At 34.8% G+C, this 22,500-nt stretch overlaps 1 protein-coding gene across 1 annotated transcript in view; it reads left to right on the top strand.

Moving 5' to 3' along the window:
- LOC137644782 (uncharacterized) overlaps window positions 1-20,769 on the top strand; it is a 26,033-nt gene extending 5,264 nt beyond the window's left edge. Inside the window, exons 3-4 of the mRNA XM_068377678.1 lie at window positions 6,384-6,469; window positions 20,751-20,769. Of these exons, the coding sequence (XP_068233779.1) occupies window positions 6,384-6,469; window positions 20,751-20,769 (105 nt within the window). The remainder of the gene's footprint in view (window positions 1-6,383; window positions 6,470-20,750) is intronic.
- The last annotated feature ends 1,731 nt before the right edge of the window (window positions 20,770-22,500 follow it).

Raw genomic sequence — 22,500 nt, 5'->3', positions numbered from 1 at the left:
AAGCGGTCAGTACTTGCGTAATAGGGATTAATTTTTTTGCGGTAGTTTCAATATTTTTTGAAAACTGCTGAGGCTGGCAATTTTGCCACTTTTGAAATTTCATTGGCATTATTATTATTATTATTATTATTATTATTATTATTATTGTTGTTGTTGTTTATATGTTGTTGTTGTTGTTGTTGTTGTTATTATTACTTGCTAAGCTACAACCCTAGTTGGAAAAGCAGGATGCTACAAGCCCAGGGGCACCAACAGGGAAAATAGCCCAGTGAGGAAAGGAAAACAGGAAAAATTAAATATTTTAAGAACAGTAACATTAGAATAAATATTTCCCATATAAATTATAAAAAAAAACTTTAACAAAACAAGAGGAAGAGAAATTAGATACTGTTGCCGAGTGTACCCTCAATGCCTTAGTTTCAGTTTGCACTTGTCTGCTTCCTCGTAGATTATAAGGTTCGGTTCTTAAAAGGAAGAGCAAAGGGAAGATCTAAATGATACTCTTTTAGTGCTTAATGTCTATAGAAATCAATCTCTCTCTCTCTCTCTCTCTCTCTCTCTCTCTCTCTCTCTCTCTCTCTCTCTCTCTCTCTCTCTCTCTGTTTAAAAGTAGTTGTTTAAGCTCTTGTTAAACAAAGTTCTTATGAACTTAAAGTTTAGAAAATGGTCCATGTTCTTAACAACATTAGTTATTCTTTGGATTTTTACCTCCTAGAGAAATTATGGTTTCTATTTTTAGCGTTTTAATATATTTCAAAACTATCGTCGAGGAGTACCATGTTATGCCATGTTTCAGTGATCTCTTTTTCTAAAAAGGGAACTATCAATAACAACTGAAGCGTCGTCATTACTATAACTATTATGGTGGCTTATTGGTAACATCCTTGTCTGGTGATCGCCAGACTGGGGTTCGAGTGCCGCTCTGATTCGTTCGTTAGTTTAGTGGTTGCAACCTCATCATCTTTGTGAGCTAAGGGTGGCGGTTTGTGGGAGCCTATAGGTTTAACTGCTAAGTCATCAGCAGCCATTGCCTGACCCTCCCTGGTCCTAGCTTACATGGAATGGGCCTTGAGCGCTAATCATATATGTATGTGTATATATATATATATACATATATATATATATATATATATATATATATATATATATATATATATATACATATATATATATATATATATATATATATATATATATATATTCAGTCTCTAGAGCACTGTCCTTCTTATTAAAGCAACGTCAGTGTCCCTTGCCTCTGCCATTCATGAGCGGCCTTTAAATTTTTGTTTGTCACTTATTTTGTAGTCATTAAAGTTATAATCAAAAGTATTAAAATGATTATTTATGGTCTTCCATCCATTACAGTGTATTTTTATGCTGGTGCTCAGGAGGTCGTGAAGATCCTTTTGCTTCATGTAAGAATATACATCTTATTTCATTGTTGATTTATCTCATTTTGTTATACATTTTCCATTTACTTCAATAAGTTTTCTGATTTTATCCCTTTGGTCAAACGAATCTTTTTGTGGTAGGTTATTTTGTGATGTAATGACCCTCTAAGATTGTTCTTTATGATTAATCATTCTTTTGCAGCAAATGTTTTTATGTTCAACAGCCTTACAGAAGTCTTTTTATAGTTTATATATGAAATATCTGTTTTGATGTTGTCACGGTGTTTGTGATATTTTATTTTAATTGTTCATTATTTCTCCTATCGTTTATTTATTTCCTTATTTCCTTTCCTCACTGGGCTATTTTTCCCTTGTTGGAGCCATTGGGCTTTTAGCATCTTGCTTTTCCAACTAGGGTTGTAGTCTAGCTAATAATAGTAATAATAATAATAATAATAAATGTACCGGCAAGAATAAAAGTCTTCTGTTAGACAGGTGCTCATAAGTCTCGTTTTATAGTGTATATATGATTGATCTATTTTATCATTGTTACTAATCTCAAGGTAGTTTATATTTTCTATTTATTTCAATATAGTTTATTTTCTATCTTCTTAATTCCAATCCTCACTGGACTGCTTTCCCTGTTGGAGATCTAGGGGTTGTAGTTTTGCTAGTAAGAGAGAGAGAGAGAGAGAGAGAGAGAGAGAGAGAGAGAGAGAGAGAGAGAGAGGAGAGAGAGAGAGAGATTTAAACAAGTTGAGAGATTAATGTCAAACCTAATATTTTTCGTCCTGTTAACTCTGTGTATGTTTACCCATTTAAACACAAATTTTTTTCCGCGTTTTCTAAGTTCATGACACCTGCAGTTGCACCGCTTGGTGACATTAACGCAGCTCTAGTCACGACCCGTCAAAAAGGGAAACATTTTCCAACATGTGTTTGGCTGACAACGCTAGCTAGTTTGCAGCTGTGTGTTGGCGTGAATTTTGGGGGGGTTTCTGTTAATCGTTTAGATATTTAAACGTAAGAATATATATATATATATATATATATATATATATATATATATATATATATATATATATACATATATATCATCATCATCTCTCCTACGCCTATTGACACAAAGGGCCTCGGTTAGATTTCTCCAGTCGTCTCTATCTTGAGCTTTTAATTCAATACTTCTCCATTCATCATTTCCTACTTCGCGCTTCATACTCCTCAGCCATGTTGGCCTGGGTCTTTTTTGGTATGTGTATATATATATATATATATATATATATATATATATATATATATGAGGAGAGAGAGAGAGAGAGAGAGAGAGAGAGAGAGAGAGAGAGAGAGAGAGAGAGAGAGAATTTTCACCAGCAACTAGTAGTTAACAATAAATCTCGTTTTCAAGAGTGAGCGGATCCTACCTAAAATTTTAATTGTCGATGGTGTGAGAATCTATGTAATCGATATAAAAGTTGCAGGGTCCACTAATTCAATAAGTTACGCCAATTTAGATGAAAAATAAATAACCGAAAACGCATTAATTATATTATCAATTAGTCTAATGTTCATAAATTTCGAAACGTTCGCTCTCTCTCCGTGCTATACATGAGCCTAACATCTTACAGAAAATCGTTGTTGAGAGAGAATAATTCATATAAAAGAATACCCAGACACTTGAATTTAAGCGATTCTCTCTCTCTCTCTCTCTCTCTCTCTCTCTCTCTCTCTCTCTCTCTCTCTCTCTCTCTCTCTCTCTCTCTCTCTCTGTGCGACGCTAAATCAAGCCAAAAAAGCGGTTGGATTTAGTTACACTTAAGTTATTATTATAAATTTCAATCAAAATGTTTGCATCATGTAAGGGATCAATTCCAAATGAGGTAAATGCTTAAATGAGATAATAAAAAACAACACAGAAAAGAAGGAAAAGAATGAGAGTAACAGATAAAAGATAACGGAAACTATTAAGAATAAGTAATTCATCTGATCAATCCCTCCACTCCTTATAATTGTGGAAACATGTCAAAATAAAGGGCATACGCAAATGCTAACGGAAGACGCTTTCGTTAAGATAAGGAAAAACGTTCAAAGCAATAACACTAAACAGGAATGATACAAGAACACTACTAATAAAGTCCAAAGGATCTTGCCCCACGAAAAGGAAATGCCATCGGTCTTTGTTTTAAAGAGATTTCCCTTTTTTCACATTTGTCACACCCTTGGTCCGAGTGACATTACGTCTGGGGGAACAAGTGTTATTATTAGTACGAGAGAGAGAGAGAGAGAGAGAGAGAGAGAGAGAGAGAGAGAGAGAGAGGAGAGAGAGAGAGAGAGAGAGAGAACGTATCGTGACAGCTAAGATAATCGACCAGGGTATGTCCACAAGATGTATTGGCCGGCAACTGGCAATAGACCGTTTAACTCTGTTATTAATTGGACACGATGTGATTTTCGAATATGGACGATAGAAATTTACTAATACTATTCAAGGAAGTCTTTAAAATATATGTGCGAGTCATTGGTGAACTTGAAAACATATTTTATAAGGTTTAACACAGCTTCGTTTGGTTTTTGAGCTATTGTTTGAATTTGTAGCTTAGCTAATAATGATAATAATAATAATAATAATGATAATAATAATAATAATAATAATAATAATAATAATGATAATAAATAATTTACATCGACAGCAGTGGAAGATTTATTACTACATGCTTTTTGGGTGAACATACTTCTACTCATACGGCAAGAACCCGTGTTCTACTTTTAACCGAACAATCTATTAATAGGCAATTAAAATTCGTTTAGAGCAAGCTGACAAACCATCCTGATTGTCTTATTGTATTCATGTATCGCTAAACGAGAATAAGATAATGGGTCATTTGATATGGCACCACGTTAAGTGTTTAGTATATCAGTAAACAGGCTCGCCGAGTAGGTACTGTACCGCAATGAAGGGCTTAGATCAACCCAGGTGCATTTGTAAACATTTCAAGTCCCAACTCCCGAGATTACGTCATGGTCTCTCGTATAAAATTATGAAATGCAAAATTTACTCGGCCATTTTTATTTGGTTCAGCATATATTGATTTTGTAATTAATTTAATTCTGAAAGCTAGCATTATTTGCATTTTATATGTCTTATCAAATATAACAACACATTCTTCATCATTAAGTAATAGTGCATTTTAAAAAGACTAAGTGGCAACTGTTAGTTTTGATTGTTAGCACTTTACTTATCCGTCGTTGGATTTCGCATTTGAAGTTGAATCGTGATACGGTGAAGACGTTTCGTAAATGTGTGCAGGTGGTTTTGGAAATTTAAAAGTTGTTTGAGCGAATTGATTAGGGCAAATGAACAAGGGAAGGAAGTATTGCAGAGTTAAATACGCTAGAGTAAAAAGGATATTGTGACAGTACTCTTGTGTTACTTTTCTCTCATCGCTGCCTTCATGGGTAAGATATGATTCACATAGGCCTAGATGCCATTGTGGTTATTAAGACTTTTTTTTTTATTTTATTAGCGATTGTGTTTTGATTCTTGGATTTCGTAGATCGTGGATTTACCCACGGCACGCCTAGACCGTGTAAATTATTTACCTATGGTATGCCTAGATCGTGTATTTATCCAAGGTATGCTTTGACCATGTATTTATCTACGCTATCCCTAGACCGTTTTTATCTACGGTATGCCTCGACCGTGTATTTATATACGGTATGCCCAGACCGTATATTTGTCTACGGTATGCCTATATCGTGTATTTATCTACAGTATGCGTAGACTATGTATTTACGGTATGCCTAGACTGTATTTATCTAGGGTATGCCTAGACCAAGTATTTATCTATGGTATGCCTAGACCAAGTATTTATCTATGGTATGCCTAGACCATGTGTTTACGGTATTCCTAGACTGTGTATTTATCTAGGGTATGCCTAGACTGTATTTATTTACGGTATGCCTAGACCTTGTATTTATATACGGTATGTCTAGACGGTATTTATCTACGGTATGCTTAAACCGTGCCACTGTATGTCTACGGTATGCTTAGACCGTGCATTTATCCACGGTATGTCTAGACTGCTATTTATCCACGGTATGCCTAGACCATGCATTTAACAACGGTATGTCTAGACTGCTATTTATCCACGGTATGCCTAGACCATGCATTTAACAACGGTATGTCTAGACTTATTTATCCACGGTATGCCTAGACCATGCATTTAACAACGGTATGTCTAGACCGTTTATTTATCTACGGTATGCCGAGATCGTGCATTTAGCCACGGCATGTGTAGACCGTGTATTTATTAACGGTATGCTTAGACCATATTTATCCACGGTATGCTTAGACCGTGTATTTAGCCCTGTATGTCTAAACCACGTATTTATCTACATTATGCCTAGACCGTGTAATGGTATTTATCTATGATATGCCTAGACCGTGTATATAGCTACGGAGTGCTTAGACTGGAATCTGCGGTACACCTAGATCGTTGATTTAGTTACAGTTTACCTAGACCCTTTATTTAAGTATGGTATGCATAGACCGGGGAACCAACGGTATACATAGAACTTGGATTTAGGTTAGGTTAGGTTAGGTATTCCTGGACCTTGGATTTGGCCAATAATGTTACTGAAATGTTACTTACATTGCATATCTTGGTGGCGCTATTATTAAGGTGCCTTCAATTAATTTAAGTTCTTGTTTCTTTCGTAAAAATTTACGCAGATATGATTAACTAGTAATTCGTTTTGACAAAATCATTATTTTTGCCACAAATACTCTTACAGTAATTTGTAAATAAATGTAATTTTGGTTGGTAGGCCTAAGAAGCTGCCATGTTTATGTAGACCTATTTTAACTTTTCAGAATGTCTGTTCTGATAATGTTTCAAATTATTGTTTGAATTTGGGATTGTTTAATGTAAAAATCAGCTAAACATATTTACTAAATTTCAAACAATTTTCTAATTTCGTGTTTTGTCCCTACAGGGGGTACTCGTGCAAGAAGTGGACGAGGGGCAGCCGTGCCTGATGTGTAGGGATAAATGTCCCGGGTACACATCTCATGTCTGGAGGTAAGTACCATAATGTTCTTTTGTATTTTTCAGATCTGAATGGGAAGTGTTATTTTATTGTTCAGTTAAATAACCTTTAAGAAACATTGGACCTCTTCAGTTTTGGTTATTAATAATCACAATTGAATCTCTTCGTATCCGTCTAAAATGGTTTTTGGTATCGGTATAACATAGAACTACTAGGGATATAGGATACCAAATTTTAACCCTGTATGTGCTAAAGACAGTTTTGTATACATACACACCCCCCCACACACACATACACACACACACACACACACATATATATATATATATATATATATATATATATATATATATATATATATATATATATATAGTATATATGCATGTATATATATGTGTATATATATACAAATATATACTGTGTATATATATGTATATTTATATATTTATATATATACATATATATAGATATAGATATATATATGTGTATATGTATATATATATATATATATATATATATATATATATATATATATATATATATTTATATATATATACACATACGCGCACCACCATGTACATACTGTATACCAAACACGTGTTCGTCAAAGTATCAAGTATAGACTAAAGGGGCCTCTCCTCTGTTAATTTTTAGGCGTATGCATCACTAAATTAATCTCGGGTTAAGGTCGATACAGCTAAAGTATAAGGAAACAGTTTCGAAGTCTCGCGAAGTCTGAATCCTTCTGTGGCCTCGGTAACTATATATTATCTACGCCTTTAGTTTATTGAAATGGTTCGCAATTATCCCTGGTCACCTCTGTGATGAAATACATAGAGACAATAGTTGGCAATGGACTCTTAGATATTTTTCTCATTATTAGTTATTTTTCTCATTATTAAAATTACCTCTTGGTATTCTTGGGTAATTACCTGCTGATCGCCTCTGTAAATGAAATAACTTGGATCGTATTTGTAAAGAAAAGTTCTTGTGATAAATGAAGAAAAATATTGATTTGTTTCTAGATCGACTTTGATACAGAAAGATCTGAAGTTTAATTGAAAGCAATGTAATATAAACTTTTAATGAGAGAGAGAGAGAGAGAGAGAGAGAGAGAGAGAGAGAGAGGAGAGAGAGAGAGAGAGAGAGAGAGAGAGAGAGAGAGAGACATTTAATTGAAAGTAAAGGAAGAAAATCTATTAATGAGAGAGAGATCTAATTGAAAGCAAAGGAATAAAAACTATTAATGTGAGAGAGAGAAAGAGAGAGAGAGAGAGATTTAATTGAAAACAAAAGAATAAAAACTTAATGAGAGAGAGAGAGAGAGAGAGAGAGAGAGAGAGAGAGAGAGAGAGAGAGATACGTTTAATTGAAAGCAAAGGAATGAAAATATTAATGTGAGAGACATTTAATTGAAAGCAAAAGAATAAAAACTATTATAATAAGAGAGAGAGAGAGAGAGAGAGAGAGAGAGAGAGAGAGAGAGAGAGAGAGAGAGAGAATTTTGTTTGAAAAAAATCCTTCTTAAGGATAGTCCTATTGTCATCGCTTCGTGTCTGAAGTAAGCTCTGTCCGGGTTGTGTACTCGTAAGAGGCCTTTTCTGCCGTTATTTGCGGCCGTATGCGGTCAACCCTGTATGCGGTATGCCAGGAACCCCAAAGGTTCTGGACGAGTCATGTTTTCGCTTTCCCCTTTTATTTCGAACCTTTGATCCGAAGAAATCCGAAGGCTCTCCGTAATGCCTTGTTTACATATCTCTCTCTCTCTCTCTCTCTCTCTCTCTCTCTCTCTCTCTCTCGATTTAAGTTGCTTATTTAAGATAAGACTTTCTTCACATTCGATATCAATTTGATTGATCGACATAACTCACATTTGTGAACCACAACCCCATTTTCTTTCATTTTAAATGAATCCTTTAAATTGTATCTTATGTTATATATACTGTGTATATATATATATATATATATATACTTTCCCATTTCTTCCTCATTATTTCTCAGCATCGCGATTTGTTCCCAACAAACAGTATTTTTTCGTCTGGCAGAGGTGTAAATTGACGCCAAAGTTCTCGAAAAGATTGACACATCGTTCCCAGCTGAGGTGTCATTCTGCCATTCAGAATTCCCTTTGAAGAATTCTGTCAAGGGCATCGGGGTATTGGGGTCCCTGGGCACTTGGGCATGAGGGAACTTTGACACCTGGTGGAGGGGCTTTAATTTTCTCCACCCCGTTAATTATATGTTACCCTCTTGCTCTATGGTACAGTCGGGCACACTTTTCTGTCGTATTTCTCTTCATTTTCTTATTTCAAGTTTTTGTAGTTTATATATGAAAGATCTATTTTAATGATATTACTGTTCTTAAGACATTTTGTATTGTTCATTACTTCTCTTGTAGTTTATTTATTTCCTTTTCTCACTGGGCTATTTTCCTCTGTTGGAGCCCTTGGGCTTATAGCATCCTGCTTTTCCAACTAAGGTTGTTGCTTAGCTAGTAATAATATTAATAACCTGGAGTTTCTATGGAGCCGCAAATATTTAAATCTTTCATTAGATTTACTCTCTCTTGGAATCGTTAATTGTTGAATCATGCTGTGTTGTGATTCTTAGTTGAGTAATAAAGTTATATATTTTTTATTATTGGATCTCCTTTAATGAATGAAAATAGATTAAATAGAAAGTTAATGGTATTAAAGCAAAGGTAATGTGTGCAAGGTGTTAATTGTTTCTCGATTTGATTAAGAAAGCTGTGAAACTGATTGCAATAAATTGCTCTCAATTTGATCAATAGTTTCATTGTTTTGATGATATTTATCTCAAGTTTTACCAAAAAGGGTCTAGTATTAGCTTTCTGCTGTGGAGTGTGTAGTTCAGTTGTTGAGCATTGAGCCTTTAGAGGTGTAGAGTATTTACAAGGTCCGTGGTTAGTTCCCGGCCTTCTTAACCAATCCGCCATTATGTGAATAGGTATCTGTATCAGGAAAGTCAGCGATTGAATGGAGATGATGCTATGGTGCTATCACGAGGACTATTCGAGGGTATTATTATTATTATTATTATTATTATTATTATTATTAGCTAAGCTACAATCCTATTTGGAAAAGCAAGATGTTATAAGCCCAAGGGCTCCAACAGGGAAAATAACCCAATGAGGAAAGGAAATAAGGAAATAAACAAACTATAAGAAAAGTAATGAACAATTAAGATAAGATATTTTAAAAACAGTAACAACATTTAAACAGCTCTTTCATATATAAACTATAAAAAAGACTTATGTCAGCCTGTTCAACATAAAAACATTTGCTACAAATTTGAACTTTTGAGATTGACTCATGAATTTGGCTACTCTTGTATACAACTTTCGCATGGTGTACTGTGGGCATTACTTGTCTGTACAGAGTTCCTTCGGTCCCTTTATACCCTCCTCCTCTACCCATCGTTCCCTTCTCTTCATCCCCTCGTTTCCACTAACTTTCTTCCCGGGTGATGTCCATTTCCTTCTAACTTTTACTTTTATTACTGGGGTCTCCCCCAAATCCACTTTGGTCGGTGAATGGCCTCACAGGTCCTAGCGATGGGCTTTATTGCCCTATTCATAATTCCAAATCTGATACGACTGTTGGTATTTTATCAATATTTCATATGTCTTTGATACCCTTTTTAAGTTTCTATTATTATGCTGTTTAGATAATTTTCACGCAGTGTAATAATACAGTATATATACACAAATGCATTATATAAATTATATATATTATATATATATACTTATATATATTATATATATATATATTTATATATATATATATATTATATATATATATATATATATATATATATATATATATATATATATATATATATATATATATATATACATACTTATATATAATATCCCTTTATAATTGGGATACCTTAACGAGGTGAAAGGGTTTGCTTATCGCCATGATCAACTAAGCTGTACTAGTCAGGGCCCTCCATACTTGGTTGGTTTGCTGTGGGCGATCAGATAAGTCTCCCACTATCAGCAGTCTGCACTGGCCAGCATGGTGATTAAAACTGGTCAAATCCCAGACATGAATTGACATGTCTGGGGGCCTTTGTCTTGCAGTGGACTAGAAACGGCTGCATTTGCTGTTTGTTGTTGTTGTTGTTGATATTTATATTATGTGCTTACATCCGTACATAAAGATAATTTGTGTAATTATTAAACACCATTTTTGTAATTGCTAAAGACAATTTGTTTAATTGTTAAAGACAATTTGTGTAATTGTCAAAGACAATTTGTGTAATTGTTAAAGACAATTTGTGTAATTGTCAAAGACAATTTGTGTAATTGTCAAAGACAATTTGTGTAATTGTCAAAGACAATTTGTGTAATTGTCAAAGACAATTTGTGTAATTGTTAAAGACAATTTGTGTAATTGTTAAAGACAATTTGTGTAATTGTTAAAGACAATTTGTGTAATTTTTAAACACAATTTATGTAATTGTTAAAGACAATTTGTGTAATTGTTATTGATTAGCCCAAATTTTATATGCTTAAGCAATGTATTTTAAGCGGAGCATATTCATGTATTATCGGAATGCTTCGAGCCTAAATGGTTCTCCGTAAAGGAGACTTGGCAAAAGAAAGCAATTCGCTCTTGTTTAGTATAACGTTGACTGCTTGCAGCGTTATTCACTTCATACAACGAGAAGCCTTCATCAAAACAACCTATTTAAAACTCTCTCTCTCTCTCTCTCTCTCTCTCTCTCTCTCTCTCTCTCTCTCTCTCTCTCTCTCTCTCTCTCTCTCTGTTTTTACATCCTGCTTTGGATTTGAGGCCAAAGTTACAGTTATCAGGAAAGCTTGAGAGATTACAAAACTCTCTCCATAGCAATAATTTCCTGTCAAAGATTATCCAGCCACACTTGAATTTAGGAGTGTTACATTCTCTCTCTCTCTCTCTCTCTCTCTCTCTCTCTCTCTCTCTCTCTCTCTCTCTCTCTCTCTCTCTCTCGTACTAATAATAACACTTCCGTTTCCCCAGACGTAATGTGACTCCGACCAAGGCAGCGACAAATAAGAAAAAAAAAGGGGGAAATCTCTTCAAAACAAAGACGGAGGCATTTCCTTTTGGAGGGGCCAGGACCCTTTGAACTTAAATAGTGGTGTTCTTGTATCATTTATCGATCGTGTTTCTTGTTTACTGTCATTGCTTTGAACGTTTTTCTTCTCTTAATGAAATCTCCTTTATTTGCGCATATCTCCACGATTATGATTCGTACAGTGATTGATCAGATGAATTGCTTATTCTTACCCATTTCTGTTATCTTTTATCTGTTATTCTTATTCTTTTCCTTCTTTTCATCTGGTTGTTTGTATTTTCTAGTTTAGGCATTTACCTCATTTGGAATTGATCCTTAAAATGATGCAAACATTTCGAATGATATTTATAACTAGAGGAGCACTCGGTAGAGCGCAGACCTTTCGCCGCGGAAGCTTATTTCTCGAACTTTAGCTAGACCTTGACCTTAACTTTGACCCGTAACCTTAACATGTATTAATTGGCGTGGATTTTCACACACTCAAATATGAACCACGTTTGAAGTCTCTGTGACAATGATGTCCAACCTTATGGCTGATTACGTGAATTAGACATTTTGCTTGACCTTTAACCTTGACCTTCCGAAATTTAATAATTTCCCGATTTTCACATAAGTTGATTCTCGCAAGTTTCATTACTGAACGATTTAGGTTGTTGCCAGGTACCTGTTCACAAACAAATAAACACACACAAACAAACACAAGCAGGGAGTAAAATATGAGCTTCTTCCAATTTCGTTGGCGGAGGTATTCATAAAAATTTTATTCTTCTTATATTTATTTATTCTTTATTACTGTTTTTCGCATTGGAAATCCCAATCATCCGTTTTTAAAGCAGTTTATTGTATATAAATATTTATTTTTTACATAAAATATGAGTCCTTTCTTTCAGTCCTTGTGGCTTTTTAAGTTTCTTATTTTATTTTCTTAATTTATTTTTTCTGGTTCTTGGTGCTTTCTCTCAGTTTCAGGCACCTTAATGTGATCTAACCATTTACCAACTAGCGCATATTATAATTATTCAGCCATTTTTTTTTATTAAGACATAATTATCAATACTTTTTAACTATTATTGTTTCTAAAGTACTATAACTTTTATTTGCAATGTTTGTTATTAACATTACCAATGATTGTTACCACAGCTGTTGTTATTTAGAGAGAGAGAGAGAGAGAGAGAGAGAGAGAGAGAGAGAGAGAGAGAGAGAGAGAGAGAGAGAGAGAGGGGGGGGGGGGGGGCTAAGAACCAACCAGTTGGCATAAGGAAGCGCTAAATAACGCGACATGTTATTGTCTATAAACCCGTCCACGACATCTTGTTCCTCGCATAGGGCGGTCATCATGTTATATTGAATTACTGAGAATGTGCTTTAATTTGTCATGTTAAATTACCACAGGAGAGAGAGGAGAGGAGAGAGAGAGAGAGAGAGAGAGAGAGAGAGAGAGAGAGAGAGAGAGAGATCTATTAGTGATGTATATTTAATCTTATTTTATTTTCATGGTAAACAAAATAATTTAGGTAGGTAGATAAATGAGTACATAGATAATTAGGCAGATAAATAAATGACACATTAAAACGTCAGACATGTGATTGATTAAGCTAACTGACAAAGAGACTTTAAGAAAGAAACACTAGGCAAGCAAACATACTGCCAACGGGCCTACGACAAGAGAGAGAGAGAGAGAGAGAGAGAGAGAGAGAGAGAGAGTCAGAGAGTAGGAGGTGTTTTTTTGGCATTTCTGACCTTGGTGTAGCAGAGGAAAATAAAAATAGAGTCGATGGTATATTACAAGCGACCTTAGTAGTCTCCGTGGACCAAATTAAACCTATAGGATACGGTCATCAGATCTGATATCGGGGTTTTCTTAACAGTGGCGCCGTCTGCGTGTCTCCGATTTTACATACGATTTCTGTTGAACTTTTTACTGTTTTCTGACAGCTGTTTTCTTTATGTGTGCCTGTACGGCACTGTAATATTCATGTAAAATGCGAAGATTTTGAAATCAGTGTTCCAAACGCCAGGAAGTTTATAGTAAGGGACACTGCGTTGTTACTGCAAGATGAGAAAATTGTGAAATCAGTGTTCCAAACGCCAGGAAGTTTATAGTAAGGGACACTGCATTGTTACTGCAAGATGCGAAAATTGTGAAATCAGTGTTCCAAACGCCAGGAACTAGATAGTAAGGAACACTGCGTTGTTACTGCAAGGTGCGAAAATTGTGAAATCAGTGTTCCAAACGCCAGGAACTAGATAGTAAGGAACACTGCGTTGTTACTGCAAGGTGCGAAAATTGTGAAATCAGTGTTCCAAACGCCAGGAAGTTTATAGTAAGGGACACTGCGTTGTTACTGCAAGATGCGAAAATTGTGAAATCAGTGTTCCAAACGCCAGGAAGTTTATAGTAAGGGACACTGCATTGTTACTGCAAGATGCGAAAATTGTGAAATCAGTGTTCCAAACGCCAGGAACTAGATAGTAAGGAACACTGCGTTGTTACTGCAAAGGTGCGAAAATTGTGAAATCAGTGTTCCAAACGCCAGGAAGTTTATAGTAAGGGACACTGCGTTGTTACTGCAAGATGCGAAAAATTGTGAAATCAGTGTTCCAAACGCCAGGAAGTTTATAGTAAGGGGACACTGCATTGTTACTGCAAGATGCGAAAATTGTGAAATCAGTGTTTCAAACGCCAGGAACTAGATAGTAAGGAACACTGCGTTGTTACTGCAAGATGAGAAAAATTGTGAAATCAGAGTTTCAATACGCCAGGAACTTGATAGTAAGTAGGTTGGGCCGGGGCACCAGCCGCTGGTTGAAATAGTACCGCTAGAGAGTTAGGGGGTCCTTTGACTGGCCAGACAGTACTACATTGGATCCTTTTCTCTGGTTACGGTTCTTTCCCTTTGCCTACACAGACACCGAATACGTCTGGACTATTCTTTACAGATTCTCCTCTGTCCTCATACACCTGACAACACTGAGATTACCAAAGAATTCTTCTTCACCCAAAGGGGTTAACTACGGCAATGTAATTGTTCAGTGGCTACTTTCATCTTGGTAAGGATAGAAGAGACTCTTTAGCTATGGTTAGCAGCTCTTCTAGGCGAAGGACACTTCAAAATCAAACCATTGTTCTCTAGTCTTGGATAGTGCTATAGCCTCTGTACCATGGTCTTCCACTGTCTTGGGTTAGAGTTCTCTTGCTTGAGGGTGCACTCGGGCACACTGTTCTATCTAGTTTCTCTTCGTCTTGTTTTGTTGAGTTTTTATTGTTTATATAGGAAATATTTATTTTAATGTTGTTACTATTCTTGAATTATTTTATTTTTCCTTGTTTCCTTTCTTCACTGGCTATTTTCCCTGTTTGGGCCCCTGGGCTTTATAGCATCCTGATTTTCCATCTAGGGTTGTAGCTTAGCATTTAATGATAATAATAATAATAGTAATGATAATAATAATAATAATAATAATAATAACACTGCATTGTTACTACAAGATGAGAAAATTGTGAAATCAGAGTTTCAAACGCTATGAACTTGATGATAGTAAGGAACACTGCATTGTTACTACAAGATGATAAAATTTTGAAATCAGTTTCAAACGCCAGGAACTTGATAGTAAGGAACACTGCATTGTTACTACAAGATGTGAAAATTGTGAAATCAGAGTTTCAAACGCTATGAACTTGATGATAGTAAGGAACACTGCATTGTTACTACAAGATGATAAAATTTTGAAATCAGTTTCAAACGCCAGGAACTTGATAGTAAGGAACACTGCATTGTTACTACAAGATGTGAAAATTGTGAAATCAGAGTTTCAAACGCTATGAACTTGATGATAGTAAGGAACACTTGCATTGTTTACTACAAGATGATAAAATTTTGAAATCAGTTTCAAAACGCCAGGAACTTGATAGTAAGGAACACTGCATTGTTACTACAAGATGTGAAAATTGTGAAATCAGAGTTCCAAATGCCGGAAACTTGATAGTAAGGAAGCTTTGATTAAGAGACATTCTTCTGATTCCTGCATAAATACGATAGTTTAATGCTATCTCGTATACTAGATGGTTACGTAAGCTTTATGTGACTGAGTAAACCATGTTGACAGCTTAGTTAATTAGAGTTTGAAATATTGCCAGTGACTGCAGACATCGTATTATTATTCTGGGTATCATCTGTGTATTTTTGGCAGTATTATAAATAAACAGTTTGACAACCTTATGAACATTGCAGCATGAAACCTTCGAATAAACTTTAGTGGATGACTGTTGGTCGGAATTTCAGGGAGATAGACATCCATGAAAAGGTTATAATTGAAAATGGACTTGGATATCATATCATAGTTTATATATAACAGATCAATTTTGACGTTCTTACTGATTTCAGAATATTTTATGTTAATTGTTCCTTACCTTCTCATGTAGTTTATGTCTTTCCTTATTTCCTTTCCTCACTGGGCTATTTTTCCCTGTTGGAGGCCTTGGGACTTATAGCATCCTGCTTTTCCAGCAAGGGTTGTAGCTTGACTAGTAATGATGATGATGATGATAATAATCATTTGAAATTAGGTTATAGTTCTTGGTCAGGATTCGGGTATTTTCGAACTATGTAATTCAACGCAGTTCTTTTCAAATTACAAGTTTCAGATTATCACAACATCGAAGTATAATCTTACAGAACTTGGCTGATTTTCTCTTTTAGTTATATAATTAATAACAGTAATGCCAATGCCTGAAATAATGGTGTTGAGTCTATTCAACCAAATTATAAAAGGATGAAGGAATCAATATGCAACTAGGAAGGGGGATACTAGGGTAATTGTTAGAAAGAGAGCTAGATGCATACTAGGTGATAAGCGGGTAAAATGATGTCATTAAACTGACCAATCCTTGGTTTCCAATTTAGCTGCTAGCTTTCTCTCCAAGAGATTTTGGAAATTATAAGAAAAAAAAGATACCCTTAAGAACTACTTGTAGTCTCCTCCTCATCCTCTTCACCGTGTCTGCAAACACTTCATGAAAATGCGAATGCTATTGCACAAACAAACACTTAAAGAGTCTCAAAGAGAAACGGCGAAGGAAGGAATCTTGCATAATGAAGGCTGAAAAATTGAGAGCGAAATTGACCCGCTTTCTCTCACTCATCCTATTTAAAACCCAATGCGTGTCTACACTTAAAAAACCGTTAATTTAATCGGAAATTCTCCCGTAAAAAATATACTGTTCTCAGCCGTATTTCAGTGAAATACAGGCGAGCGTAACCTCTTACCTTATGTGTTATCTTTTACTGTTTGGTGACCGTAATATCACTCCTTAACGTTAATATATCCGTTTTTTCAAACTGTAAAATGTCTGGCAACATTTATTCAGTATTATTACTATTGTTTTTTTTACGGCAAATTTTCAAGTGTACGGAAGCAACCGCATGAAACTTCTCTGATGTGTTTGTTTCTTCTCCGTATTTCAAAACATACTTTCTTCTGTGCGTAATGGCCCAAATTTATAGCGGTATAATCTGTAAATATTGTATTATCACTGAAGCCATTGTTGTCCGTTTTCTCAATTGGGAATTTGCAAAGCTATATCTGGTTGTGCACAACACGTCTATTATGGTATAAATGAGCGCAAGTTGTTCTTGTAACCACTATTTTAAATTTTGAATAGTGCAGAATACGCTAGTTTCTAAGATGTAAGGTTTAAGATTATTTTTCTGAATGAAGAGAGTGCCATATGGTGTAAAGGGTAACTTGCCTAAACACCATGGCTTTTAACATGAATCATAAGGCAGTTAGACTTGCTTATGATAGTAGGCAGTATCAAGTTTCGCATCCAGCCGGTATGTTTTTAATTCAAGTGTACCTAATTTAGGAGAAGTTAAAACAATAGCGTTCATGGAAATAGGTCTTTTCTTAGATTACCACCGATTGACGAATTGGGGGAAAAAGGATATACTGTACTGCTCTAATCGCCAAGTGTCAACCATTTGTAACTGAACTGTAAGGGAATATAATACAAATATGTATTACTCGGGTAGTAACATATAATATTTTTAGGAGTGTCTTGCACATTATATCTTATAGTCCAATGTTATGTTCGCTGTCTTTAGCTGAAAACCTTTCATGAAACTGCATTGCTTAACATACTTGGCATCAGAAAGACTGCAAATCAGATTTTTCGTCAATCTGAAGACTTTAACCTCGAGTTATAAACATTATTATTACCATTGCTGTTGTTATTCTTGCATCTATTTGCAGCCAAATGGATGTCCATTGAATTAACTAAGTCTCAAAAGCTGCAGAGCTCTTATTTAAATTCTATGATTTTTTTTTTTTTTTTTTTACGTGAACGTCATTTGGATTTTCTGCCCAAAAGCGCTTTTTTTATTATTTCCGTTGTCGTTATATAAGTTACGTATGATGCTATTATTGTCAAGACATTCTCATAAGACAGGAAAAATTGCAGTTGACCTTGATATCAGTTTTGTCGAGTTTACACAGAGATGCTTATATGAAAAAACAATAATGAAAATGAATTCAAGTGGACGAAATTGCCTTGCCAAGGGATTTCACGCGTGTTATAATAAGTTTTAAAAGGTTAGGATGCCTTATAAGACACAGCTATTTAACATCATTAATTTGTTTATGAAGTTTTTATCAGTGCAGATAATCGTGAACAATTATTTTATGGAGATGAGGTTGATGTAGGATGTATTCGGAGAGTGAATTAAATTATTGAAATCCCCCCCCCCCCCCCCCCCCCCCCCTCTCTCTCTCTCTCTCTCTCTCTCTCTCTCTCTCTCTCTCTTACGTGAAAAAATAAGTCCATGTTAGTTATATTGCTAAAAATCTTTTACAATGTAGGATTAATATTGGGTGGATTTTTAAGTTTTAAGATCGTTATGTATAATCTGTAATCGCATATGGATTTAGATTTTCATAAGAAGCAAGACTAGAAATTATTCATAATTATCATAATGGTCATGAAATTTTAGAAGACCGAATACAATTTTTTCAAGTACTATTAGTAGAAGATTTCCCTTCTAATGCTTTCTATTAAGGTTTTATTAAATTTATGTTCAGGGATATTAATGGATCGAGGTAAGAGGGTACTTTAGTTGCAGACAAACTTGAACAGATTGGTATACCCGTGTTTATAAGGAAATGAAGTTGTGAAGAAAATAGCTGATGAGAAGACAAATAGATTAATACTGTAATCCCATAAGCTAATAACTGTTTAGATACAGCTGTCTGTAAAATAAGGGTAAGATTTATACTTTTCTTTTTTAATTTAAGTAAGCTTCTTTGAAAAAGTTTTTTTTTATTCTATTATGGTGTTTAAATAAGAAGACATGTATTTTGTTTAATCGCAAGGAAGAAATTGTGTAAGAATGGAAATGCATTTTATATCGCAGATTGAGAGAGAGAGAGAGAGAGAGAGAGAGAGAGAGAGAGAGAGAGTCGTAATTTTTTTCAACATCTTAGTGGTGAAGATTACCTCGTAAAGCAATGCACACTCTTATTTTGTGTTTTTTTTTTATATCTTGTCTCTTTCTCCAAGCTTCCTACTACTACCCCCCCAACAGTTGACTGACAACAAGGAGTCATTAGCTGTGCAGGTCAACAGGGGTATTGTTGATTTTAGAAAATTTGCCCATTTATCCCTCTTCGTCCGGTTTGAGAATAGAGAGAGAGAGAGAGAGAGAGAGAGAGAGAGAGAGAGAGAGACCTACCTAGTCGTCTGAGGAAGGGAAGGCAAACCCTCTTAAGGACGGAATGAAATAGACAGAGGGCGAACAGGTGTGAGAAAGAGCGGTGTAAACAGCTCATATCTTCAGCATTTACATGCATTTATGGACGCGTGTTATGATGTATTGGATTCAAGGATCCAAGGTGCATGGAGACGTAAGTTCATGACCAGGCAGGTGGGTAGAGAGAGAGAGAGAGAGAGAGAGAGAGAGAGAATGTCTTTCAATTATATTTCTGTCCACTTACCAATTTTCTCAAACTTTGGGCTGTGCCATAACTCTGTACCTTGGTCAAGTTATATTCGGACGAATCTGTCATATCTTCAATGGAATAAATAAAATTCAGTGGCAAGCATCAATTGTTTAATAATAATTCTTCTGTCGACCTTATTAGTCCTCACTGTATAGCAGGGTCGAATATTCGAGTCAACTTTCTCCATCTCTCTAGACCTTTTTTTTATCATATAGGTTTTCTTACCATTGATATTTGTTGTTAATTTTTTAAATTAAAACAATGAAGGTTGGATATCAGTATTTGTTAGTGTAAATTTATTGTGTGAGAGAGAGAGAGAGAGAGAGAGAGAGAGAGAGAGAGAGATTGGCTGAAAACTATTTTTGTTTACATTATGTTCTCTAGCGTGAGAAAATATAGTTTTAAGAAATACAGAGTGTAATGTAACGTTTTTGATTTCTGAATAATTGAGGAGAAAGACTAATTGATTTCATATATAAAGCTGAGAGAGAGAGAGAGAGAGAGAGAGAGAGAGAGAGAGTAGGTAGCTCTTGTGGGCATAAACGAAGAGTTTACCCAGTGCCATTAGTATTGCCCTAGACGCCCCAAAGGGCAGGTGCCAAGATCGTCCGCCTTTAGTGGCACTGGTGTATTTGCCCTGTTTGTGCGCGAGTGAAAACCTTTACCAGAGCATAGAGGGTTTATGGGTGGCAAAGTACCGTACATTCTGTCTTGTATTTCCAAACACATTCACTTTTCGGTGACGTCATTTACTATCAAACGTCAAAAAATCATTTTGATTGCATTTCCATAAATTCAAGTTCCTTGATAGTACTATATCTGATGTGTTTTGTTGTCTCTTTTAACTACATAGAGGCATTCTGTGGTGTGATTTTTTTTCTTTTTTTTTTATTGGACAATAAGGATGAATTTGTAAATACCGAAATATGAAGTTTTCAGTGAAGTGTTAATGTTTAGAGAAAATTCCTTTTGTGGAAATTTTTAAGTATTTCGCTGTTCAAACTGTTTTTGGACAGACAGGTAAACCTGTTCCTTTTTGCTTTATGGTATGTAATGTGCTTAAACTCAGCGGATTGATATGCGGTCAAAAGTACTAAGTATAAATAAATTCAGAGGTTTAATGACGAAGTCAGAAATAAAGAGTGTCCGTCAAATCATCGTTCGAGTCTGTGTGAAAAAAAAAAACCTGTCAAATTATGATTTTCGTATTGTGTTCTTTCCTATTGACAGGAGGCTAAGTTCAGAATGATTTTTCATAACTACGTAATGGGAATTCGGATGTTATCCGTACCAATTTTGTCTTTTTATACCGATATTTCATAGCAGCTGAATGTTGAAAGCATTTTCCAATATATACAAACCAAAGTGATTTCACATATATTTTGCCTTATATCAGAACCCTTAAATCCATCTAGTAATTTATATGAGCCAAGGTGAGTATGACAGCGAAGCATGTCTGCTAATCGGAGTTAATTCTATAAAAGTCAAAGGGAGTATAGTACGAAAAATCTATGAGTTGTACACTTGTGGATTTGAATTAAATTGAATAGTTTGCAGTTTCAAGCGGGAGAAAATGCTAACCTTTTGTGTTATAAAGCTTTTGAGTAATTACTATTATGATTAAAAGTATTCTTGATACATCAGATATGATGAAAAATATTTAATATTTTGTTAATGGTTTGCTTTGATTTATTATTTTTATTATTATTTATTATTATTATTATATTATAATTATTATTATTATTAAGAAATTGGAGAATCATGACATGCCAAAAATTCTTGTATTCATTTCCATCACCAATAAACAACGTTTAAACAATTATTGATGATGGGAATAGATATAAGAATGTTTGGCGTTGTCGTAGTTCTCCAGTTCCCGTCCACCCGCTCAGTGTCGGATATTATTATTATTATTATTATTATTATTATTATTATTATTATTATTATTATTATTATTATTATTATAAGCTATGCGATATGATGTAATGGATTGCTTTGTTCTTCATGACGCTTAAACGTTTTTCAATTTGTTGTTCATGTCGCTTAAAAGTTTTATTTTCAATTTGTTCTTCATGACGCTTAAACGTTTTTTACTCTGTTGCTCTTCATGACGCTTAAAAGTTTGATTTCAATTTGTTCTTCATGACGGTTAAACGTTTATTTTTAATTTCTTCTTGACGCTTAAACGTTTTTTTTTACTGTTCTTTATGACGCGTAAACGTTTTTTTTACTGTTCTTTATGACGCGTAAAAGTTTGTTTTCAATTTGTTCTTCATGACGTTTAAACGTTTTTTTTTTTAATTTGTTCTTCGTGATGCTTAAACGTTTTACTGTTTTTCATGGCACATAAACATTTTTTTATCTCTTTCCTCTTCACCTTCTTACCTCCCAGAGCATTTAGTGTAAACTTATCTAAAGAACAACTTTACGAGCTCTTGATGTCTTGATACCCGTACCTGCAAAGCACAGGTGATACACAGGGTCAAATATAAGCCTTCTTGCGCTGGGTATTAATGCCCTACTTTGATGCCCATCTTGCTTATTAAGATTTACACTCGGCGATATGTCTTCGAATTTAATGGGACTAGCCAAGCGTGAATCATACTCTCTCTCTCTCTCTCTCTCTCTCTCTCTCTCTCTCTTTGCTTGGATTTTTTTTTCTTGGTTAGTGTGGGTGTATTCATGTTGGCAGTGGGAGATTGTTAGTGGAATAAACTAAGTGAATTTTAATCTAAGTAAGATTACCCTAAATTTCCCTTATCAGTTGATGTATTGAGAGAGAGAGAGAGGAGAGAGAGAGAGAGAGAGAGAGCGAGAGAGAGAGAGAGGCAGGCGTAACGTACATGTATATACGTAAGTTTTTATATAAAAGTTTATTTTGTCTTCATGGACGCAGTGGAAACATCCTAATCCATATTTGTTAAGTATTAGATATATATATATATATATATATATAAAACGCATTGCAATAGATATAATG

The sequence above is a fragment of the Palaemon carinicauda genome, chromosome 8 (assembly GCF_036898095.1).
Source record: "Palaemon carinicauda isolate YSFRI2023 chromosome 8, ASM3689809v2, whole genome shotgun sequence".
In the NCBI taxonomy this organism is placed as follows: domain Eukaryota; kingdom Metazoa; phylum Arthropoda; class Malacostraca; order Decapoda; family Palaemonidae; genus Palaemon; species Palaemon carinicauda.
Note: the sequence above shows the minus strand (reverse complement) of the source record. Positions and strands in the feature narration are given on the sequence as shown.